Source organism: Chiroxiphia lanceolata, chromosome Z (assembly GCF_009829145.1).
Source record: "Chiroxiphia lanceolata isolate bChiLan1 chromosome Z, bChiLan1.pri, whole genome shotgun sequence".
Classification (NCBI taxonomy): domain Eukaryota; kingdom Metazoa; phylum Chordata; class Aves; order Passeriformes; family Pipridae; genus Chiroxiphia; species Chiroxiphia lanceolata.
Window position 1 is genome coordinate 29,507,357 of NC_045671.1, and position 25,929 is coordinate 29,533,285.

The window sequence follows — 25,929 nt, forward strand, 5'->3', positions numbered from 1 at the left end:
CAACTATGATTTTATTTGGCTAATTAGGGATGCTGGGAAAATGAAACCAATCGAAGATGCTATTAAGGCCTTTATCTTGGGATATAGATACATCTTTCACTAACTTCTTCAGGGCGTCTATGCTTTTATGTACAGACTGCGCATGGTCATTAAAATTCATGCAGCATAGACCCTTGAAAGTCTATAGCTGCACGATTTTGCAGGCTTACTTCCTTCAGGTTTTGGGTGTCTGCCAATAGCCCCTCTATGGCTGTGGTGGTGGCATTAGCCTCCTTAGTCAGCAGCCTAGATGGGTTAAGGGGGACAGGGCATGCGCAGCACCGATTCTTGGGATTGAAAATGATGCCCAGAAATTTCTCATTCTGGACCAGATCTCTATTTTTGAATCACAGTCTACTGGGAATGGGAGTGGTGGTAAGGGTGTAAAGATTTTTTCTGGTTGGTCTCTTTTTGATACCTTTACAGTCAAATCTTTGATTATTGGTTCTTTTCTTTCAGGAAATCTCCAATCGGAATTTGGAGTGTGATTAGCTTTTGGGATCGAATCTTCTGCAGTTGGGTATTTAGGGCGCCAGGTGCCCACGTATATCTCTTGGATTGAATATGAGAGGACTGGATAGAGGTAGATTGAATTTGTCCGGGCAGTTTGAATTTAGCAGTGTTAAAGAGGGATAATTTTCCAGTTGTGCAGGGACCTCCCTCCGGATATGAAGGGATTCCCTGCCAGGCTCTATTTCTGCAAATGAGAAAAAATCCTTTAGGGAGTTTCATGGGTCTTGGAATGTGTTCTGTGGCTACTATTCCGGTGCTAGAATAATTGCACCAGATGGTAATGTTCCAATAAATTTGTGAGGTAGGTGAGATATCGTGGGGTGTAAAAGGTTTGTTGTTGGTATACTTGTGGAAGACCATGCAAGAACTAGTAGGGATGGATCCCAGGAGGTCTAACTCCTGTGGCTCCGTTGTAACAAAAATCTGCCTGGAAATGCTCTGTGATAATGTAACAGGGGTTAACGGAACATTGCCGCAGTCAGGTAGGGGAATGGGATCACAACAGCAATAAGGGTTCAGACAAGGTGGAAGATCGTGAGCTATCGCGCTTTATTAATGCACTACGCTGGCTTATATAGAGTGCAGGGAGAATCTGCTAGAAACGTGGGTGGAACATGAGACAGGCAAAGGAATGGACTAATAGGGAAAGGTAGGAGGGAAGATGATGTCAACAGGGACCAATGATGGGTCCCCTGCACTGTGGCACATTCCAGCCAATCGGTGAGAGGGACAAGGACATGAGGGGACAAACAAGTCTGAACATGCCAAAAACAAATAAAACTGGGGTACAGAATAGTATAACACATACATTAACTTTCTCTATGTTCTATATTAATAAAGCCTGTTTCTGGTATGATGGCTGACAGTAAAACTGGAAGCCTCTGGTGATTTTCGGTGCTCCATCACTAGTTCTCATAAAGTTCACGCCATTTTCTGAATCTCTCCCACTCATCTTCTTCAGCCACCACAGAACATGTCCGGAAATTCTGCTCTGAGTTACAAATGTATCCCAGATTTTCCCAGGGATAGCTAGAACACCTACGAGGTAGGTCTGAAATGAATTTGACACTAGCGAAGGCCAGGCACAGAGTATCTGTGCCTGTAGCCTTAGCCAGAGATACCTAGAGATTTTTTGTGGTTGTTCCGTCCAGACAGGTAGCGGCATTTGGTTGATGACTCTCAGGGTGAAGATGATGACTGTGGCACACCAGACTCTTTGAAAGATTGTATCCATCATGGTCAGTCCACAATCTGTGGAAAGACAGGCGTGGCCCCTCCCCAGGTTATTAGGGGAAAGGGCCCCACCCATTTTCCCATTATTAAGTCTTTATAGATAACCTTTGCCTGAGTAGGACTAACAGGCCCTGAAGGGGAGAAAGCTTACTCACTAGGGTTTCTCTACCTCCATTCTGTTCAAAAAGTTCAGAACATATGTTACTTTCTGCAGGCACTCTTGGGGGATAAGTCCGACACTCACCCTTCTGTTCTCCAACATGGTCTTAATAGTATGATGGGCTCTTTACAATAGCTTGACCAGTTGGAGAGTGGGGAATGCCTGTATGGTGTTCAATTCCCCACAGCGCAAAGAACTCTTGTGCTCTTCGCTGTTTTTATTTGCTTGGGGACCCCCCTATGTGCAAAGGTGGCAAGAAGATGTTTTTGAACATCCCAGCTCTTTTCATCAGAATGTGCAGTGGTGACAATGAAGCCCGAGAACATGTCAATAGACACATGTACTAATTTAAATTTTCCAAATGAGACAGTGTGCGTGACATTTGTCTGCCAAATTTGGAGACGCTCAATGCCTCAGGGATTCACTCCCTCTGCTGGTAGTGGTGTAACCAATTGACAATCAAGGCAGGATGTCACTATATCTTTGCTTGTAATTTTGTCAAGCGAAATTCTTTTTGGAGGGCTTTGGCATTCTGATGAAAAAAGCCATGGGACAGTCTTGCCTGTTCCATACACTGGGGAACCACTGCCGCTCCTGCTAGATGGTCTGCCAGGCGATTCCCCTCGGCAGTTGGGTCAGGAAGTGCCATATGGGAACGGACATGAACTATGAAGAAAGGAGAAAAGTGATTACTAATAACAAGAATTAACTGCTTAAATAAAGTAAATAATTGTTGGTTATTAATTTCTTTAAGGTATGCTGCTCACATCTTTGAACCACTCCTAGAACATAATTTGAATCTGAAACAATATTTAAACTATCTGGGAAAAGGGATAAGGCTCTAACAACTGCAAACAATTAAACCAGCTGTGGTGAGCCTGGAACTTTGTGGACATCCTGATGCCAGGTGCCGCCTTCATTCCACACCACCACAGCATTTCCAGTATTGCCTGGTCCATCTGTAAAAACTGTGCGTGCCTCTGGAATTGGGTTTGGCAACCAATTAGAATTGTAATATAATGGAATTTGATAAGTTTTTTGAACCAATTTGTACACTGGCAGATGGACTTTGACTTGACCTTCGTAGTATAAGAAGGCAATTTGAAGTTCCATGTGAATTGTCCACATTTGTTCTAGGAGACGGGAAGTCAAGGGTAGATAAATTTCCTCTGGATCTACGCCCAGGATTTCCCAACACTTAGTTCTGCCTCTTGAACATAATTTGGAGATTAACTCTGGTAAGGAAACAATTGTTTTAGAAAACTGATGAGGGAAGAAGATCTATTCCCATAGGGCAAATTGAGTGTGATTATGATGGAATTGGCCCAAAAGCCCCAAAAGCTGTGTCGAACCCTGCCACAGTCCAGTGGGTAGGGGAATGGGACTGCAACACTGCACAAAGGAGTCCGACAAGGTAGAAAATCGGGGTGCAATGGCAATTTATTGAGGTAGAGCAGGGACTTATATAGGGTCTGGATCAGAAGGGCTTGGTAACAGGGGAGGAGCATGGGATTGACATCTCAGAGCACAACAGGATAGGAGAACTCAGGAAAGGAGGAGGAACTTGGGAGGAGTTGGGCATTAGGACCAATGGGGACTCACCCCGCACTGCAGCACTCCTCAGCCAATCAGTGCAGGATGAGCGGGAAAATGAGGGAGTAAACAACTTCGGGCAGGAAAACAGCTCGGGGCAAGCCCGGGCAAATCCAGGGCTATACAAACAAATGGGATTAATACAACCATATGGGGAAAGCACATCAAACAGTGTTTAAAACTGGGTATGCACGAGCAAATCCATAAAATGGAGTCCCTTCATGCACTATAAATGTCCTTCCATGCTTTAAAGCGATCCCATTCTGACACAGGCTCCTCGGGAGGACCCCTCAGAATAATTAACACAGATGGTATGTTTAAAAGATGCCTTTGGACCTGCAAAGAAGAAGTTTTTGATTAAATGTTTAAAGACTCCCTGGCTTCCTGCGTAAGTCTCCTTGGCAATGTCAAGGCCGGATCTCCCCGCAGAAGCTGAAACAGTGGGCGGAGATCATCTGTGGAGACTCTGTATCACCAGACGCAGCCAGTTGATGGTGTCTAGAGTCTTTTGCAGGTCCTTTAAGCTTTGGATATATGATGTTATTGAGACCTGTTGCAGAGTAATGTCCCTTTGAAAAATCCACCATCCTAGATATTTCCATGGTGCCGTCATTTAGATCTTGTCCTCAGCCACCTTAAGTCCCTTTCTCACTAGGGCCAAAATGGCTACCTGTACAAGTTCATGTAACTCCTTCATCATTGGTGCTGAAAAGAAGGTCATCCATATAGTGATAGCAAAGGGCTCAGGAGAACTGTTGTCTGAGTGGGGACAGGAGGTCGGACACATAGCATTGGCAGAGCAAGGGGCTATTCTTCATCCCTGTGGCAGAACTTTCCACTGGTATCGTTTGTGAGGTTCTGCCGCATTTATTGAGAGGACTGAAAAAGCAAATCTAGGTTTATCTTCTGGATGTAAAGGTATGCTAAAAAACCAGTCTTTAATGTCTATCAGAATTATGGGCCAGTCCCGTGGAATCATCGTTGGAGACGTCATCTCCAGTTGGAGGGCTCCTATTGGCTCAATGATCACATTGATCTGTGGAGATCATGAAAGAGCCTCCATTTACCATTTGACTTATGGATGCAAAAAATCAGGGAATTCCACTGGCTGGTAGATGGCTCTGTGTGACCCTGGCTTAACTCCTCTCCGACTAATTGTTGTAAAGCTTGTGGCTGGTCCCTTCTTAGAGCCACTGGTCCACCCAAACTGGTTTGTTGGAAATCCAGTTAAGACAGGGGAGGTGCTGCACCCCAGTGGCCCCTAGTGTAAATTTGAGGTGAGGAGAAATAACACAGTTCAGTTAGGGAAATGGGGAATGTCAACTCAGGGAGGGGTTTGACACAGGTTGTAGGTTGAAGCAGAGTGAACACTTTATTAAAATGGCTTCCCCTTATATAGGGGAAACCGGAGAACTTTCTGGAATATATAAATAGAAGGGGTTTGACATGGTGAGGATACGATTGGATAAAAAAAAGGGGAGGAATTACAACTGCTTATTAACAAAAGGGGAGGAGTAACAATCTTGTAGGGGAACCAACCAATGTAAAGGGGTGAGAGGGGGTAGGATTTTTACAATATTGTAAAATACAACATGACAACCCTGTATTAACATTAAACTCTGACTCAATTGATGGAGTCCCTTGTATGCAAGTAAAGTCTGTAATCTTAAGTCCAGTCTTCTTCCTCTACCGATTCTTTCAATGCTGTGACCCATCTCCGGTATTGTTCTTTCTCTTTCTGCTCATCTCCCACGAGAATGCCCCACTGCCCTAGTACGTCTCTGCCTCAGAGTGTTAAGGGGATGTTTAGAATAAAAGGTCTTACTGTAGCAACTTGCTTCTCTGGACCTGTCACCACTAGAAGATCTTGGCTTTGCTTCAGGATTTTGACTCCTTGCACTCCTGCAACTTCTGTAAGGGTTGGAATTACGTACCAGTGTCCTGGCCAGTCTTTCTGGGCAATTATCGTCAGGTCCGCGCCCACGTCTTTCAGTCCATTTATCATTACTGCTTGCTCTGAGGAAGAAGAGACTGTACAGGTTAACACTGGGTGCTGGCTTAGGATTGTCTGGGACCGTTGAGTAATGATGGTTTAAGTCTGAAATGTTCCCTTAACTGCTTCAGTGATTGTAATCGAGCAATTGGACCTTCACTTGTAATTTTCGTAGGAGGGGAAAAGAGGCTTGTACCTTCACCAAGATTTGTTCTCCCGATGACTTTTCTACTATTTGTGGAATGACCATCAAACCTTTTTCTGTAATCTCAGAGGGTCTGGATAATAAATAAGTTTCATTAGGTAAAACTAAAGTAGAAGGATTAGTTACTAACTAGTATGTCATAAATACCATTGTCCCATATAGTTAGGAGTGTAGTAGGGACTGTTTCTATTTTAGAGGGTATTAGTTTGTTTCTTCCCTCTCTGGGAGGACTGGGGCATTTGGAACTGGTGTTTCCTGGGGGATTCTTCTGTCCTCGCACTCCCCCTGGTGCTCAACTCCCAGTTTCCCTGCTTCTTCTGGTGTGGTGTTCCAAGAATTTCCTCGCAGATTTCTATATTTGCCTTCCATTGCTCGTAGACACAATCCTCCACAGCACACTTCTGGTCTCCCACATCTCCCCCTTTTTGTTTAATGCAATGAAAGCTTGAGAGAGACTTCTCATTATTAGTTTGTGGACACAATATATAATAGGGCACAAAAGTACAAATAGAAACTAGAGTGAACAAAGAATTACTAAAATCATAATAATTTTGTTCACCGAATTAGGGATGTTGGGAAAATTAATCCAGTTAAAGACGCCGTTTAGGCCTTTATCTTGTTCCTTTGAAATATCTGAAATTAGTCCTTTTAGTGTATGAATGCTCTGGTGGATCAACTGCGAATGATTGCTGAAATTCATACAACATAAACCTTTGAACTCCTGACACCTGTGTCTGTGTGCCAGGAGCAGGAAGTCTATTGCAGCTCGATTTTGAAGACTCACTTCCTTTAGTTTCTGTGTATCTTCTAGCAGTCCCTCTATGGCTGAAGTAGTAGCATTCACCTCCTTGTTTGACCAACAGCCAAGGTGCGTAAGGAGGGACAATGCACGGGCAGTTCCAATTGCCGGAATAGGTATAGAGGTCCACATATTTCTCATTTTGACCAAATTTCTATTTTAGAATCGAAATCCTCGGGAAAGGGGAGAGGTTTTGCTGGTGTAAATGTTCTCACCCTTTCTGGTTCTACTATACTTTAGGAGTAAGAGTCGGAGTTGATTATGGACTTTTGGTAGTGGGAGGATTGCGATCTTTTGGTTTTGGGAATCTCAGTGGTATATAATGTAGAACTCCACCCGCTTGTCTTTGTTTTCTCACCTTTATCTCAGATTCTTTTTCAACTGGGTATCTTACTTTGAGTATATCATCCAAAATGGGATATCGATCACAGAGGGCACCCAAGCTCTATCTATTTGGTTGGTCCTTAGTTGAGTTTGAATTGGACTCATTTTTTCTAACAATCGAAATTTTGCAGGGTTAATAAAGCTAGTTTCCTAATGTACATGGGCCCCCTGTTGGGTATGCAGGGATGCCCTGCCATGCTTGATTACCGCAGATGAGAAAGAATCCCTTTGGTAATCTCATTGGTTTAGGAAAATGTTCTGTTGCAATTATACCAGGGCTTGATTGACTGCACCATATTGTAGCATTCTGGTATATTTTCAAGCTAGGGGTCACGTCATGAGGGATAAATAACTTGTTGTTGGTATACTTATGAAAATAACACAAGAGCCTGCTATAATAGACCTGAAGAGATCAAGTTCTGTGGTTCTGATGAAACCATGACTTGTCTCCCTACTGACTATGCTAATGTAACTGGGTTAAGGGGGATGTTACCGGAGATGCAACTAGAACTTAAAAACTGCTGCCAGATCTCCCCAGATGTTCATCTGCCAATTCATTCAGGGCTTGCAGCTTTTGTTTAGGCATGGGCCACTGGTCAACCCAAACAAGGATTTTGGATATCCAAATAATTTTGAGAAGTTGCAATTCCCCAGTGGCCCTGCTTAAAAAATCGTTTCAAACCCAATGTCCCACTGTTCTAAGGCATCTTGCCCCCACAAGGTAATTGGGATGTTCAGATAAAGGTTTGGAGGGATGCAAATCTACCTTGTGGCCCACAGATCTTTACCACTTCAACACTCCTCAGCAGATTCTGAGACTCCCCTATTCCACTAACATTCACAAATGTATCCGTTGCTGGCCAATAACTGGCCAGTCTTTGTTGGCAATAATGTCACATCGGCCCCGGTGTCAATTAGGCCTGTGACCTTTACTGCCTGTGGTCTCCCCTGTTAGGATAGAAAATGGTACATGTTAAAAGCGGACGCGATCTCTTGACCGCTGTCATCCAATTTCTGCGGGTTTTGATCTCCTAGGTCTTCATCATCTGCTGCAATATTCATCAAGTCACTAACCGATACCATTTTTGCTAGCGGCATCCCGTCCTTGATTTCTAAAGGTGGAAAAGCTACTGAGACACAAATAGAATATTTTTGTCAGTCAAATTTGTTAGTAAAGTAGGAATAACCAGAATTCCCTTCTGGACTGCATTTTGGTGTGACATCACCAGAGATATCTTCTGAGAAAACTGACTGTGAAGGGCTGACATCCACAAGCTGATCTTGTGTTTTTAATGTTAACTGTGGGTACCACAGTGTCAGGGTAATCCATTCCAAGCTTACAGGTTCATTTTGGTGTTCGGTAGAGATAAATGTTGGTGTGATCTGCTGCAGAGAATGGAGCACAGCTGGGGGGAATTCCATGTCGTCGTACCCCCCGGGCGCTCATTCCCCCATTTCCGAAGAGACGCACTCGCAAGTAGCAGTATCTTGTTGTGAATGAAATGATACTCTGCATTTAAGGCCAGGGGATTTCTTTGGTGGTAACAACTCTCCATGTATATCTGTGAGGGAGTGGCAATTTCTTGCCCAATGTCTCCCTTTACCACAGATGACAAAGCGTTTGGGAGCTCAGGTTTGTTATTCAGTTTTGGGCACTGTTTTTTCAGATGTCCCTTTGGCCGCAATTAAAACACTGTTGAGGCCCAGCGAGGGTAGCAACTAACAACTTTACTTTATGTGAGTTTTATATGTTTTTACAGGTTTCTATCATTTCCGGAAGTGTTAGGTCCTTTAAAAGTCTTAGTGCTTTCTGGTAATCCTCATTTGCCTTTTCAATAACTAATTTCTGAAATAGGATATCTTGGCTTTCTTTTTGGGCTACTTGTTTGGTTATGGCTTCTTTAAGCCTTGTGATGAAGTCTATAAATGGTTCCCTTGGACCCTGATTTATTAATGTAAAAGATGGAACCTGTACATAGGCATCAGCAACTTTCTTCAGTGCTTCAACAGCCAGTTCTTAGAGATATCTAAATACTTCAATTCAATCCTGGTCTGATCTTCCTTTTTTGCATATGGACCCTCCCCATAAAGTATATTGGTGGCATTGCTTATTGGGATTCCCCTTCTATCCATTTTTTCATTGGCATATTTTGTAATTAGGGATTTCCATTCTGCCTCAAAGACAGAGTTTTGGACTGTTGTTATATTCCTTTTGTGATGGCTCATATGTCGTATGGAATCAAATGATAAGCTAGAAAAAATTATTCCAATAGACTGATGGTAAAAGGAACCCCAAGGCCATATTCGACAATTGCTTTTTTAATGTCTTTTAGGATAGGATATGAGATAGGCCGCCATTCTGGGGCCTGTCCTTCCTCATCATATATTGGGAAGACCTTGATGAATTCAGTGTCCCCTGCTTCCACTGCTTGGGCCCTGAAGGCCTTCCAAATTTCCTCATGTTGCATGCCCTTGCCTGAGGCTTTGGCCTTCCTATCTTTATGGGCGGCACCATGTTGGCAGATGTTTATGCCAGATGTTACTTTGGCCCGGCCCCTTTTCATGTAACTTTCCCCCCAGAAGTCTAGTGATGTAAGTGAGGAGATGGAGCTGGCAGGAGAGGTCATGTCAGAGGGAGGGACCGACGTCATCTTGTGCTTTTCCCATATGTGCTTTTCCCACGCCGAGATTTCCCGCTTTTGCTTTTCGTGTGCTTTGTTCTCTGCGCTCGATCTCGCACCTCCTTCCCTTGCCACTGACACCATGTTGATAAAGGAGGCAAATGTCGTGCATCATTTTTCCTCCTTGCCGCCATTTTGTACCTCCTGATGACTCTCATTATCAGGGGATTTTATCTGCTCTTGCTAGGTTTTCTTCGGGATTCTTGGAGACTGATGTTCAAATTCATCATTTGGTGCTGTAGCACCATCAGAATAAGCCTCCAGGCTATTAGTGCCTTGGTTGTGTCCCTTTATCCCTCTCTTTTTTTCTAGATGTTATATCCAATTTTTCCCAATCCAATATTAAGATTGTCTGGGACAACTTCATTTTTATCTTCTAGCCATTTAGCTAAGGCTTTTGCAGATATTTTGTCAAGGGGATGTCCATTTTCAAGTATAAAATCTTTTAGTTGCCTATATATTTTTGTTGCGTTGAGAGACAGAGTCCCATGATGTCTAGAATGACTTCTGTTTCTCCCTTTTTGTAAAATTATTTTAAACTTGTAGGGGTGGGAGACAGGGTAGGTATTCGGAGATGCCCGCGGCTGCTCACCTTCATGGTACGATAGGTCTGCCGATCCAAGGATCTGTTTCCCACCGTTCAGCTGAGGGGAACTGCCGGACAATTGCCACTCCAAGCGTCGCCTGAGCCTCTGTGGCAGCGAGGGAATTCTCTCAATATGAGAGACCTTCCACCTTGCTCCACGGTGAGGCGCCATATGCCGCGGTCCGGGTTGGGTTAGGATGACGACAGCAATAAAGGGCTCTTTGCAAGGTGGAAAATCTGAGGCTATCGCAAGTTTATTGAAGAAGGGTGCCAGCTTTCATAGGGTTCAGGGGGAAGGTGCTGGAAAGATAGGTGGAGCATAGGATTGACAGGTGAGGGAACAAACCAGGGAACAAGCCAGGGAAAGTAAGGGAAAATTAAAAAACCAGGAACCAATAACAAGTCACTCACTCCACATTGCGGCAAATCTTAGCCAGAGGGAGGAACAGGAGAACAAGGGGCAAACAAGTCTGAACACGTCCAGGCAATAGGAATAAATGGGGTACATCAGTGTACGCATGCATTAACAGTTTTTAAACATTCTAAAGTCCTTGAAGTCAACTCTGCCATGGCCCGAGGATAAAAGGAATAGGGATGCGACACTGCACAAAAGGGTTCTGACACTGTAGAAGGTCAGGGTGCAATGGCCAGTTTACTGGGAAAACAAGGACTTATATAAGGTTTGGGCAAGGGGAGATTCCACAACTGGGGCGGAGCATGGGATTGACAACTCAGGGCAGAATGGGATTGGGAAATAGGAAGAAGATGGGTGGAACTTTGGAGTATCCAGGGGAAAGGACCAATGGGAGCTCACTCTGCACTGCGGCATCCATCAGCCAATCAGTGAGAGATGAGCAAGAAAACCAGGGAGAACAAGGGAGTAAACAACTTTTGGTGGGAAAAATGTGAGGGCAAGTCCAGGCAAGCCTGAACAGTATAAACCAAGGGGAATTAACATGGGAGTATATTAAACTTGGTATAAACTGGGGGATAACAAGAGTCTGTGGAGTCATAGTCTTTTCAGGCCCCATACAAGTCCCTCCAGGCCTTGAATTGTTCCCAGTCAGTTTTGTGATTCTCCTCAAACTCAGCAATGTCATTTGTTAACTTCCATAAACTTCTCTCCACTTTTGGAACTTTTCCCACTCTGATTTCTCATCCTCCACAATTGTGTTTTAAATGTAAACTCAAACACAGAGTTCCAACAGTCCAGGTAGTCACTTAAAGGTGGTAATATGTTGTTCTCAGGTGTGCTGCAGATTTCCTCACAGGTGTCTGTCTCTTTCTTCCACATTTCATAATCATTCTCTCCTGATCCCTGAAAAGGGACCCCGCCCTGGAGCAGTGGAAAGACACTTCTCCTGAGCAGTGGCAGGAACATTGTAAACTGATCATAATCCCTCCTGCCTGTCTCCCTGTACTGCTGGAGGGAAGGAGTAGAGCTTGAGAAGAAGGGAGGGGTCGGGGAAAGGTTTTTTAAGATTTATTTTACTTCTCATTATTCTGCTTTGATTTCGTTAGTAATAAAATTTGATTAATGTCCCCAAGTTGCAACTCTTTTGCCCGTGACGGTATTCAGTGAGTGATCTCTCCACTCCTTTTCTGAACTCATGAACTCTGTTATGTTTTCTCCCTACTGTTCAGCTGAGAAGGGGATGATAGAGTGGCTTTAGTGGGTGCCTGGCACCAGCCATGGTCACCAACTACAGTTGGTAGAAGTTTGCTGTGGTGTTTTGGTTTTCTGAGTGTGGGAATTGCAGGTTTTTTGTGGTCACTTACTGGTTATTGTGGGGTTTTGCTTAACTTCTTGTTCAGGGGGTAAAGATCGAGGGATAATGCACTTGGGTGTTTCCTGGGCAATTTCTAAAGAGACAGATGTGAGACTGTGCAGAAAGAGACCTTCCAGATGGGAAGAAGTGTCAGAGTGCCAGTCTCAGGTGAAGAAAAACAGGCAGTGCCAGACAAGCCACAGAAGGTACTGTTTGGGGCTCACCAACCAGAATCACTGTCATCCTGAGCTTCTTCCCCAGTGCCTGCTCCTGGTCATCCTGTCAGCAGCCAACGTGGAAGTGTGAGTGCAGAGAAGCTGTTGTCCAAGAAACCAGAGAAGTCATGATTGACAGATTTGGTGACCTTCTATGTCTTACCATCTACAGTGTTGGTAGATAAGGTTAGAGCAACTACATCGTCTGCCTGGACTTATGCAAAGTTTGACACTGTCCTGCATGACATCCTTGTCTCTAAGTCGGAGAGACAAGGATTTGTTGGATGAGCTACTTGGTGGACAAAGAACTGGCTGGGTGGCAGCACGCGAAGAGTTCTGGTCAATGACTCATTGGCCATGTGGAGATGACGGGTGTCCCTCAGGGATCGGTACTGGGGCTGATACTGCTCAACATCTTTCTCAGTCACAATGACAGTGGGAATCGAGTTCACCCTCAGCAAATTTGCTGATGATGCCAAGCTGTGTGGTGTGGTTGACGTGCTGGAGGGAAGGGATGCCATCCAGAGGAACCTTGACATGCTTATGAAGGGAACCTCATGAAGTTCATCAAAGCAAAGTGAAAGGTCCTATATGTCTGTTATGGCAATCCCAGACACACCTACAGATTGGGTGGAGAAGTGATTGAGAACGGTCCTGTGGAGCCCATCACTTGGGCGTGATGGCTGATGAAAACCTCAACACGAGCTGGTGTGCTCGCACATCAGAAAGCCAGTGAAATCCTGGACTGCATCAAAAATAGCATGGCCAGCAGGTCGAGGCAGGTGTTTTTCCCCGTCTGCTCTGTGTGAGACCCTACCTTGAATACCGTGTACAGTTCTGGTATCCCCAGCAGAAGAAGGTCATGGAACTGTTGGAGCAAGTCCAGAGGAGGGACACAAAGTTGATAGGACTGAAGTACCTCCCGTACAAAGACAGGCTAAGAAAGTTGGGGCTGTTCAGCCTGGAGAAGAGAAGGTTGCATGGAGACTTCAGAGCAATCTTCCAGTATTGAAGGGGCCTACAGGGAAGCTGGACAGGGACTCTTTCTCAGGAACTGTAGTGATGGGACAAGGATTAAAGGGGAACAATTGTAAGAGGTGAAATTTAGGTTAGATATTAGGAAGAAATTCTTCACTGTGAGGGTGCTGAAACACTGGAACAGGTTGCCCAGGAAGGCTGTAAATGCCCTACCTTGGCAGTGTTCATAGTCAGGTTGGATAAGGCCTTGAGCAATCTGGTCTAGAGGTAGGTGTCCCTGCCCATGGCAGGGGGTTGGAACAAGATAATCTTTAATGTCCATTCAAACTGCTTAACATTCTATGATGTTACTGGCATAATTGGTGGGTTTGGACAACGGGTCCATTACCATTTACTGTCTGTTTCTGGTAGCAGATAGAGTAAACCTGTCTCAAAGAGTGCCACAGCCCCAGGGTGAAAGGGATAGGGACGCAAAGGGTTCTGACACAGTAGAAGGTCGGGGTGCAATGGCCAGTTTATTGAGGGAACGAGGACTTAGATATGGTTTGGATAAGGGGAGGTCTGATAATGGGGCGGTGCATAGGGTTGACATCTCAGTGGAATATGGGATTAGGGAATGAGAGAAAGGTGGGAGGAATTTGGGAGTATCTAGGGGAAGGGGGCCAATGGGAGCTCACTCTGCACTGCGGCACTCATCGGCCAATCAGTGTCAGAGATGAGCGGGAAAGCAGGGGAGGGCAAGGTGGTAAACAACTTTTGGTGGGAAAAACGTGAAGGCAAGTCCAGACAAGCCCTGGACAATACAAACCAAGGGGACTGACACAGAAGTATATGTGGGGGTACATTAAACATGGTACAAAACTGGGGAATAACTAAAAAGTCCGTGAATTATTAGTTCCTTCAGGCTCCATATAAGTCCTTCCAAGGCCTTAAATCTCTCCCAATCACTTTGGTGTTCCTCCTCAAAAGAGGAGAAAGATCTTTGCTTAGGAGTTGGCAGGGCTCAGAGAGAGCTTTAAATGAGATTGGAAGAGGGAAGGGAATAAGCCAGGCTCACTTGGATAAGCCTGAGGGCGGCACACCAATGTTAGAGGGAGGAAGCAGAGGAAGTACTGTCTCCAAATGTCATGAAACTGGAGCAAACTAGTAGGAAAAAAGGTTTCTTGTCATAGTCTGGGTTTGGAGTGGGACAACGACAGCCCAGAGATTCAGACAAGGTGGAATGTCTGGAGTTATCGCGGTTTATTGAGGGAAAATGCTGGCTTAAATAGGTTCAGGGTGGAAAGCACTAGAATAGTAGGTGGCATGGGATTGAGAAGAAATTGAACAAATCAGGGAAAACAGGAGGGAACACTTCAGGAACAGGGACCATGCAGGACTCCACACTGCAGCTAAATCCTACCAATCAGAACGAGGGTACAGCAACAAGGGAGCAAACAAGTCTGGACATGTCCAACTGCAAGTAGAACTGGGGTACCTACTTAGAAAAACATGCATTAACGGTTCTTATGTACTATAGCGTCCGAGTTCTTTTCTGGTATGTCTACTAAATGCTACTGGTATTCCTTAGTGTGATAAGTAAGAGGCTATAAATTTGGGTTGCAAGGAATAACGAATTTATTAATGCCAAAAACCAAGCAAAAACGGCTAGCCGGGCAACCGGAGGAAACCCCTGTTCCTGCCGCGGTCCGCAAAGGGGAACAGAAACAGCACTTGTTATACCCTTCTTTGCTACCTCCCCCTAATGTCATGTCATCAGTCCATTGGTTGTGGTTTCGCAGGCTGAATCCTGCTTGGTTCCTCCTTCGCGGGCTATCTCTAGGTTGGTTCCTCCTTTCGCGGGCTATCTCCGTTGCTGAGGGGAATTCACCAATGATGTGAAAGTCCATAGTTTCTACAGGCTGTGATGCTGGAAATTTCCATCAGGATGACGGTTGGTCAGCCTGATTCCTCGTGGTCGACCCCCTCCTGTTTGTCTCCATATTGCTCCCTATTAATATACTCAGTACAAATACTTTCAAACAGCAAGAGACAATATGCCAAATCATCGTTGCGTTGTGGTTTGTTAGTCCGCAACTTACTAATCTTGTGGTCGGCATTGCATAACACTCAAACTGTGATTCCAGCAAAGCATTTAACACAGCTTAATAACTTTATAAACTCTTCAATTTGGATCAGTAAATTTACTCTGTGATTACTTATAACAATTCCCCCCTCCTGATTTCCTCATAGATTTGCTGGTCAAATTCAATTACTGCTTCTCTGGCTACTTCTAGAAGAGAAGCTTGGTCCTTACTTGAGGATTTCTTACTCATTCTTCATACTGCTGTTTTACTGTCAATTAACTGTACCGTGTCAATTCTACTCTTGACAAAATTCATACCTGTATTAAAAATGCATGGTCCAAAAATTGGTGTGGCAAACAGCATTAACAAAGGACCTGCTAGGGTTGAAATTATAGCTGTCAGTCAGGGAAACTGGCTATTCCAGTGATCTAGCCAGCTCGTGGAGCTTCTTTCTCTTTTCCTCTGTAATATCCCTTCGTGTAATTTAGTCATGGATTCTTTAATAACTCCTGAGTGGTTCGCATAGAAACAAACACTCTTCTCCTAGGGCTACACACAGACCTCCTTGCTGCAGGAACAGTAAGTCTAGCCCTCGTCTGTTCTGCAAGACTACTTCTGAAAGGGAATTGAGAGAAGTTTCTAAATATGAGATAGATTTTTCAATTCTGTCTAAATCTTCATCCACTGCTGCTCGTAAAGCAGTCAATCCATGACTATGTGTACCAGGGATGCGACTCCGGCACCTGTTGCTCCTAACCCTAGGATCATGGCAGTAGTTACACTTATTGGTTCCCGGTTTTGGATTCTATGCTTATTCACTTCCCAAAGCTCCAGAACAGATTCCTCAGAACGATACAGCAGTGAGGTAGCACTGTTATTTGAACACAGAACTCATTACTTCTCTCAAATGCAGGTAGAACACACACGGAATAATCCAGTCTTAGAACATATCCACCATCCACCATGGTGCGGTATAGCCCTTTATTTTCTCCCCCTTTTATTTTATCTATTTGGTACCACATAATTCATTACTATCTGGAAGAATTTTTCCAATACATGTTCCTTGCCCACTAACTTGTGACATAGTGAGTCCGATTTTCTTTTCACCCCATTTACATTGATTGGGGTTATCTTCTGTGCTTAAATTAAACATGAGATTTAACCCCACTCCTTTATAGAAAGGAGGTCTCACATCGTAGCACAACGAGCAAGACTCAGTCATATCGGGTTCAGTGTAATTTATAGCCTTATAAGATGCCTCTACCATATTCAACAATGATTCTGTTTCTCCCTGTGATATCTTTGCCTTCTCAGGAGGTTTAGTAGGAGAAATTTGGGCCTCTTTTGATCTTTGTGGCACTGGGTTAATGGGGGCTTCATCTATCTTTCTTTCCCTAGACCATTATCTTTAGGTTTCTTTATTTCCAAATTAGGTCCTAACAATTGAGAATAGACAGTAATGGCTGTTTTTCTTATGGTCACATAGGCTCCTGGATCTGTGGACAGTCGGTCCAGTCTTACATCCCAAGTTTTTCCAGTTAACCACCCTCGGTCTTCATGATTCATGACTTGCACTTGCAAGAATTCACAATTTGATGTCTCATAACGACGTCACCAACCCTCCAAGTGCAGGAGGCTTACAGTGTGGTGGTCCCCATTGTACCTTTAAATATTTATCGGGTCTCTCAGGTTCCAGGCAGTGGCTATGGTCTCACAACCCCAGTATCCACAGTGGTAGTGCCCTGGGTAATTACAATAAGACTTTCCTGGATTAGAACTTGGACACCAGTATGTGGTTCCCTTATTCACTGTGACAGAGGGTTTCCTGCCACAGCTCGTGGGTTGAAGGGAAAGGATAGGGCACTGCAAAGAAGGTTAGGGCACAGTGAGGGTGAGAAGCAATGCCAATTTTATTAGGGAGAACACAGACTTCTATAGGGTAGTTTAGGGGTTGGGCTCAAGCAAGGGGAGGAGGGAAGGATTGACAGGTCTGAAGGGATTGGGATTGGGTATTATAATAAGGGAGAGTGGAGACTTCGGGTATCCGGGAGAAAGGACCAATGGGAGCTACCTCTGCACTGCGGCAAACTGCAAACCAATCACAGGCAGAGGAGCGGGAAAGCAGGGGAGAACAACAGGTTTCTGGCGGGAAAACTGTGAGGGGAGGAAGAAGACAATATGGTGGATATGATTTTAAAACAACAACAAGGGGTACAAACATACTGATAACTTCATAACAATAAATTGGGGCTAACTGTGAGAAACTGGGGATAACAGAGGGTAACAGTCCAGTCCGGTTACAGCCTTTTCAGGCTGTAGATTGTCCATTCCAGTATAAAAGGTCCTTTTATGAGTCATAAACTCTCCTCCATGCTTGAAATCTTTCCCATTCCTCTCGCAGATGGTTCTCGTCGTCCCCAACATTTTCCACCTCCTTTTCCACATTCGTGATGTATGCTCACCATCAGCAGATCGCAAACTGTTACATTAAACTTAGGACCAACTGCTGTTATGTTCTTTGGATAACTTTTGAATCTCCGATCGAGTTAAGGTCCGTTCAAAAGGTTGGTGTGCATTCCCTAGAGAACTTGCTAAAATTACTAAAGTAATAATTAGTACCAGATTCTGCCTCATTTTCCAATTTAGCCTCTCCCTTTTCTCTCAGTGCTCTGAGAGAAAGTGTTCTGAGCTTACTTTTCCCCACACATTCTATCTCCTGCCTCCCTTCATCTGTTCCTGTGCAGGGACTCTTCTCGGCAGCAGCAATAGCCTTCAGGGGACAGACTCAGTTTATTTAATTTCTTCCACTCATTCAGAGTGAGACTCATTTATTTCAAGATTTTGAATCCTGTCAATCATTCCTAGCAACTCAATATATCTTCTTCGATTGGTTTTGCCAATTCCAAGAGAATCTGGTATGGCACAACTCTATTAGTGCTTTGTTCCAATTGGTTTCATAGATTCCAAGTCTCTGGGACAAGCCACTCCCAACCACAGAATGCCTCTTACAATTTCAGCGTTTGCCAATTGTTCTCTTATTGATTCTGCAGAGGTCGTCTACACTTAATACAATAAGATTGTCCCCTAATGAGACACAACGCCACTCCCTGTTACACTTCTTACATTTACATACAACCCAGCTATAGTGTGTAGACCTGGATGTTTTATGCAAGGTATTCCATGTGGATTACGTCCCTCTGGTATGTCAGTCTCTACTCACAACAAAAAAGGTAATACAGTCTGAGTTCCTGCTATTTTATTACAGTCCTGAGCCTCCCGTCTGTTCAGGAAGTCTCTCCAAGCTCCAGGAAGCAAAATTTACCTTTCTTAAAGTTTGTCCTTGAGGTATCTGAAAGAAAGTGTATAAGCTAGATCTTACAACATCTCCATTAGGTTCATTTGCTGGCTGCACTTTCTGATTCTCATCTGCAGGTCTCCAGGGGTAGAAGTCACTGTCCACTTAGAGTCTCTCACTGATCCTTTCACTCTAGAGCGTGGGTCCACCCTCGCCTCAGCTGTTCGTACGGCAGTATCTGTGGTCGAGAAGAACAACAAAAGGTCCCTCCCAACGTGGAGTTAGTGAGGTCTCTTTCCAGGTTTTAATTAGCACTTTGTCACTCGGCTGAAACTTACGAATGGACGTGTCTAAGGTGGTCTCTGAGTTACAAGCCCTCTTTTCCTTAACTCTTGTCTCCTTTTCATCAATTCAATGATATACTCCCTAAGGAGAGTATCCTCAACTTTTGGATTATCTATGGGAGCTCCAAATTCATAGGGCATACCTACATCATTTCAAATGGTGAAATTCCTGTGTCACTCGGGGTTGGGTCCTAATATGCAGCAGTGCAAGAGGCAGGCACTTTACCCAATTCATTTTTGTTTCCAGCATCAATTTAGTTAGGTGTTTCTTTATTTCTCCGTTCATTCTTTCCACTTTTTCCTGAACTCTGTGGATGCCAAGGGGCATGATATTCCCACTTGGTTCCAAACAACTATGCGGTCTCTTTGATCTGAAGTGTGTTCCCCGGTCAGAGTCTATTACATTGACTACACCGTTATCTAGGGATAATTTCCTCTAGCAAGATTTTGGATACAACTTTGGCTGTGCACCAAGTAGTAGGAAAGGCTTCCACGAAATGAGTTAAGTGGTCCACTAATACCAGTAAATACTGATACCTTCCCACCCTTGGCAACTCTGTAAAGTCACTTGAATTCTTTCAAATGGTCTCTTTGCTAATTCTCTCCCTCCTTTGATTCTCTCTCTTAGCTGCCCTCTTATTTACCTTCTTGCAGGTTAAACATCCCTTCCAAAACCTTTTGGCTATATCATACACTCTGACACATACATACTATTCTCGAAATGATCCACTAGGGCCTGGTACCCCAGTGTGTTTGTTCATGCAACTTACTCATTATCTTACGAGTAAGTCCCTTTGGAATCACTTCTCGACCATCTGACAGTAACCATTTACCATTCTCTTCCCTTGCACCCACTTGCAACAACTTCTCTTTCTCCTGATTACTAAAACATTTCAAGTTCCTGTTCTTTTCTGGTTCCTGGTCAGTCATTACCAACAAGGCTGCTCTTTTTGCTTCAGCATCAACCAAATTGTTTCCTCTCACTGCAACTCTCAATCCTTTCTGATGACCCTCGAACATGTACCACTGCAATCTGCTTTGGTCCTCTCAAAGCTTTTAGGACTTCCCAAATTAGGTTTCATGAACTAACCCCTTGCCTCGTGCATTTGTCAGTCCACGCTCCTCCCATATCTTACCAAAAGTATGGACCACTCCAAAGGCATATTCGAATCGGTAAATATGGTCCCTATCTTTCCATTCAACAACTGCAAAGCTCTCAATAGGAGCATATAACTCACACACTTGAGCGACCATGTGTTACTCAAAGGTCCAGATTCTCTAACCTGAAAGGTGATTCCATCAATTATTGCATATCCTGATTTTCTCTTCCCATCTACCACTCTAGATGAACCATCAATATAAAACTTTTCACCTAAATCTAACTTTTCCTCTTCAAGATCTTCTCTGATTTTAGTCTGAAGGCTAATAGCTTGTGTACAATTATGCACTAAGTCCCCTTGAGGTTCACCATACAAGAACTGAGCTGGGTTCTGCAAGTGTGTTATTTCTAGCTCCAACTTAGAAGTGTTGAGTAGAATACTTTCATACTTTAATAATCGACTGTCAGTCAACCATTTTTCTGCTCTTTAATACTTCTCAAATATCGTGTGGAGTGTACACTTTTAATTCTCCTCCAAAGGTCACCTTAGTCGCCTCCTCTACTAATAGAGCTGTAGCGACTATTGCTTGCAGACAGGTGGGCCATCCTCTGCTAACTGGATCTAGGATTTTAGAATAGTAACCGACAAGTTTCTTATGCTCAGCCCATTTCTGTGTTAAAACTCCATAAGCTGTTCCATCTTCAACATTCACAAATAAATAAAACGGTTTTCCAGATGTCTGGGAGACTCAACACAGGAGCATTCACTAGATCTTCTTTCAACCCATTTAATCTGCTTTCATCCTCGCTGCTCCATTTCACCAATCCTTTTTTGGTTAGTTTCTCATATAGAAACTTCACCTTGTTGCTATAGTTCTCTATCCACTGTCTGCAATATCCCAAGAGACCTAGAATTTGCCTAATCTGTCTCTTATCCTAGGCATAGGTAAAGACAGTATTCCCTTCACTCTGGATCTAATTCTTTGCATCCCTTACTCAGCCAGTGTCCTAAATACCTCACCTTCTCTTCAGTAAATTGTAATTTACATTTGGATACCTTTAAACCCTTTGACCCTAGAAAATTTAAAAGTCTGATGCTTTCATTTCTAACCATCTCTGATTCTTTTCCAGCTACCAGTAAGTCATCTACATACTGTACCAAGACAGTCCCTTCACAAGGCTTAAATGATTCTAATAGATGTTCCAAAGCCTGTCCAAATAAGTTTGGGGATTCAGTAAACCCCTGGGGCAGAACTGTCCACCTCAACTGCTGTTTCCTGTGGGTGTCTGGGTCCTCCCACTCGAAAGCAAAATAATTTCTACTTTCTTCTCTAAGGGGACAGGTCCAAAAAGCATCCTTTAAGTCAATCACGCTATACCATTGGTGTTCAGGAGAGATTTTGCTCAGCAGGGTGCCACAGCCCGAAAGGGGAAAGGGAGTAGGACGCAGCACTGCAGAAAGGGTTCAGACACAGGTGAAGGGTCTGGAAGCAATGCCACTTTATTCAGGGAGAACATGGACTTAAATAGGGTAGATCTGAGAGGAGGATTCAGAACTGGGGAGGAGCATGAGACTGACAACTCAGGGAAAGATATGATAGGGAGACAGTGAAAAGGTGGGTGGAACTCCTGGGTCTCTAGGGGAAAGGGCCAATGGTAGCTCTCTCCGCACTGCAGCAAACTGTAGCCAATCAGTGGCAGAGAAGTGGGAAAGTAGGGGAGAATAGGGTGATAAACAACTTTTGGCGGGAAAGTCTGAGGGGAAAAGGGGTACAATATGGGAGTACATTAAACTTCATAAAAATCCAACAGTGAACTGGGGTAGAACTGAAGTATAACTGTCAGTCCAGTAGGTAAAAAGTCCATTCAATTGCCATAAATGTCCCTCCAAGCTTTGTATCTTTCCCAATCGGATTTTCGTCCTCCACAGCAGGGTATACGGATAGCGACTACTGGAAATCTTGCTATGGTACGTTTATTCACCTCCCTTAGGTCTTGCACTAGTCGGTACGACCCATCAGATTTCGTTACAGGTAGGATGGGTGTGTTATGGGGTGACATGCATGTCTCCAGTAGTCCTTGTGCCAATAATCTCTCTATTATAGGTTTAAGACCAACTTCCCTTCATGGGGAATGGGATATTGCTTTACCCTAATTGGCTTATCGGGATCTTTCGCAGATATCTCAAAGGTTCATATTTAATTACCAACAGTCTCAGGGGTATACCAAATTTCTGGGTTAATCTGTTTCTCATCCTCTGCTGTAAGGGCATAAATTTTTTACTTGTAATTTTTGCTCTGCTATTTCCAAATTAATACCCAATTCAATCATCAAATCTCTTCCCAACAATTATATTCAGCTTCAGGAACTAATAAGAACGTTCCTAAAGCATACTATTAGGAGCCTCTATTTCTACATTTTTAATTATGGGGACCCTTAAAGGGTTCTCCTTTTGCTCCTATCACTTGTACTGTGTCAGATGAAATCACACAGCCTTGGGGCAACTGTTGGACTGTAGATCGTTCTGCCCCCGAGTCCACAAGGAACTCGATCTCTTTTTGCTGAGGACCCACTTTAATTTTATCAAGGGCTCTGAACTCTTCGGGTCCCCAGCAAATAGAGCCCCTGACCCCTTCAGTCTTCTATAAACACTTGTTCATCCTGTAACCTCTTTCTACAGCTTTTCTTCATATGTCCCTTCTGGCCACAGTAGTGACATTCGATTTCTCTGAGATTCACTTGTCTATATCTCTTTTGCTGCTCTCACTCGTCTGATCTAAAGGACTCTTTCCTCCCTTGTCTTTACTATTTTTTCTGTCCTTCTCTGATAGCCGCTACTAAAATCTTTGTTTGCCTTCTCTGACTGTCTTCTTTTCTCCTCTGTTCTTCTTCTTCTTTCCTCTCATCTCTTCTAACATATACCTCTTGAGCTTCTCTCAACAACAGATCTAAGCCCTTTGTTTGCCAATCTCTATTCTTCTCCAGCTCTCTCCGAATGTCCTCCCACAATCCCTGCACAAACCTAAGTTTGAGTACTGCTTGTCCCATCACGTCATCCTCAGGGTCCATGCCTGAATAGAGCTGAAAGCTTTTTCTCAGTCTTTCTAGCCAATCGATAGGAGATTCATCCTTCCTTTGATATTCTTTAAAGGCCTTGTCTATATTCTGTCCCCTTGGGACAGACTCTCGTATGCCTTGTACTATTATGCTCCTTAAATCATCCATTTGAGCTCTATCGACCGCTCTTTGATTGTCCCAATTGGGCTTCTCAGGAGGCCATTTTGTGTCAGCTGCTGGGCCCCGCTGATGCCTTCTATCCCAATTCCTCATACCAGCCACTCTAATCATCCCTCTCTCCTCAACTGTAAATAGAATTCCCAGTATGGCTTGCATCTCGTCCCATGTATAAGTATTGGGTCCTAAGAATTGACCAAACCTTTCGGACACGCCTATGGGGTCTTCTAACAGATTCCCCATTTCTCTCTTAAAGGCTCTTACATCTCCAGAGCTTAGTGGTACAGACACGAATCCTATTCCACCTTGCCTTCCTGTCAGGGCTGTTTCTCTAAGAGGGTATAACTGGGATTGAAGAGGGGGTATATTAATATCCTCAAGGGTTGGTGTCACCTTGGGAGCAAATTTACTCCGTGATTACTTATAACATTTAGTGTCCTCCTTAATAATTCCCGTAGAGTTCACGCCATCTCTGAAACATTCTCCAGTCGTTTTCCTCGTCCTCCACAGTTTCTCACCGGAATGCTGGCAGACAAAAAGAGTACCAAGGAAAGGCACTTGCACTTGACTCTTTTATGCAGTCTTCATAGTGGGCTTTTCATAGGGATTTCTGGGAAGCAAGACCCAAGTGCCTCTGCACTCCCATGCACAGTGCTGCCTTCCAAAACAGATCCACCCTTCTCCACTTCTGCTCCTTCCACACCAATGCAGAACGAGGAAATTCATCAGTAGGCAGATTAAGGAATTCATGGGCAATGGGAGTAAACCGAGGAGCCGTGGCAGAGGGCAGGGGCTGGTGGGCATGTGACGACAGAGAGCCCCATCTGATGTGAGGTCACAAAGCCCCACTGTGATCTGCTGTTCAGTGCCAGCTCTGGACACCTCTGAGGCAGCAGCAGTGGCAGCAGCAGCAGCAGCATGTTGCAAGCACTGGGGGTCGTGGTCCTCACCTGCTGCCTCCCCCTCTTTCTGGTGGCCCTGCAAGCCCAGGATGCCCAGTCTGCTCCAATGCAAGGGCAGGGAGCAGGTAGGCAGGCAGGGGCCATCCCCCACCCTGGGCTGGTGGCAGTGTGGCCAGGGCGAGGACTGGGTGAGCCAAGAAGGCAGCACGGTGCAGGCAGTGGGGCAGACAAAGCCTGGAGAGGTGTGGAGGGGCTGCAGCTGCTTCAGGGGTTGTGGGGAGAGAGGGTTCTCATGATCAGAGAGGTGGGGAGTGGCAGTGCAGGGCCAGAAACTTGGCACTCACTTATCCATCACATTGCAGTAGTTATCCAGCCTCATGGCTGAGCTCCAGGACTGATGCACAGGCAGGTCACATGGGCACATCGTGGCTTTTGCTTCCTTTCAGAGGTGCCAGCTCAAAGTCCCAAGGGCAGCCAGGCACCCCTGCAGCTGTGAGAACACAGACCTGTCTGTGTGCCCTGTCATTCTGTGACCCCCTTACACATTCTGCTCTTGAGGTGTGATGGTAACTTCTTGTGGGTGTTTGGTTGTAGATGTGGCCAAAGGAAGGCCTCTTCCAGCTCCTGAGCCAGATTCCATGTTGATTCCAAGCTGGTATCTCAAGGGTGAGTAGTCAGGCTCCGCTATTTCACAGAATAAAGACCCCTTTTTAGCATATTGTTCATGGGAAATGTATCTTCATATGTTAACGTCCTTCTAAAATCTAAAATAGTGAAGGATTCCCAGAAGATACCTGTAGTTCCAAAGGAACTCCTAAGAGCCTTGGAGAAAGCTGCATCTGGTTAGTATATCCCACTCTCTTAACTGTAGAACTTGGGATGCTGAGTTTTTCGCTTACTCTGGGGATCTGATGTAGCCCATGGAGCTGGAAGTGATCAGTCATAGCCTCGCTGCAAGGACACTCCATTTCACACCTTGCGTGGACTGCTGAGCCACAGAGACAGTCCAGCACAGCTCCTGTTCCCAGATGGGCTTCCAGCTGAGAGCCAGGGGCAACTGCTGCTGCACTTGTACCATTACTGGCCAGAGCTGCTGTGTGCAGATGCTGATATCCAGGTGTTAGGAACAGGGTTGTGCTGAGTTTGTGTTTGGCTCATGCACAGCCCAGCATCAAGGCAGAAGTGATGTCCCAGGAAATCTTGGCTGCTCTTTCCAGACCTCAGGGTCAGGGGTGGGTTGGAGCTGGACACCCAGCGTGAGGTCAGACAACTTACTTGAAGGGCTTTCTAGAATGGCTCATTTGGTGAATTCAGTCTTGGGTGGTTTGGCTCTACATTTCTAGTTGCTTCACAAAAAACTTGGTTGTGCTTTTCCTCCTGTTTTTGGGGACAGTGGGCTCCTCCCTGCCACTTGCCAGGGTGCCCAGGACATGGTACCGTGTTCCTGATGAGGGACAGTTACTTCTAATGAAACTGTCCCTTGTTCTTTCTAAAGAGATGGAGCCTGAGACTGTGCAGAAGGAGACCTTCCAGATGGGAGAAAGAGACAGAGTGCCAGTCTTAGGTGAAGGAGAGGCAATACAAGGCACCAAGACACCTGCTCAGCCTCAGGGTCATCCTGGAAGTGAGTGCTCAGGAGATGCTGGTGTGCGAAAAGAGGAGTATTTCAGTGTATCCCTGCATGCTCTCCACGGATGAACTGCAGGTCCCCAGCACACAGCCCTGGCCTGCAGCCTGAAGGAACAGACTGGGCAGTGCTGGTGCAGGCTCTTCTCCAGGAGACCCTTAAAGGATCCTTCTTCTCCCCTGGTCCTAAGACACCAGAGCCAGAGGCACTAGTC

At 44.8% G+C, this 25,929-nt stretch overlaps 1 protein-coding gene across 2 annotated transcripts in view; it reads left to right on the forward strand.

Annotated features, from left to right (window-relative positions):
- Positions 1 to 25,929, forward strand: part of LOC116780874 — a 51,245-nt gene that overhangs the window by 24,517 nt on the left and 799 nt on the right. Inside the window, exons 5-7 of one of the 2 annotated variants that reach the window (XM_032676234.1) lie at positions 24,683 to 24,754; positions 24,862 to 24,930; positions 25,584 to 25,712. In XM_032676234.1, the coding sequence (XP_032532125.1) occupies positions 24,683 to 24,754; positions 24,862 to 24,930; positions 25,584 to 25,712 (270 nt within the window). The remainder of the gene's footprint in view (positions 1 to 24,682; positions 24,755 to 24,861; positions 24,931 to 25,583; positions 25,713 to 25,929) is intronic. The other variant, XM_032676235.1, reaches the window with a different exon arrangement.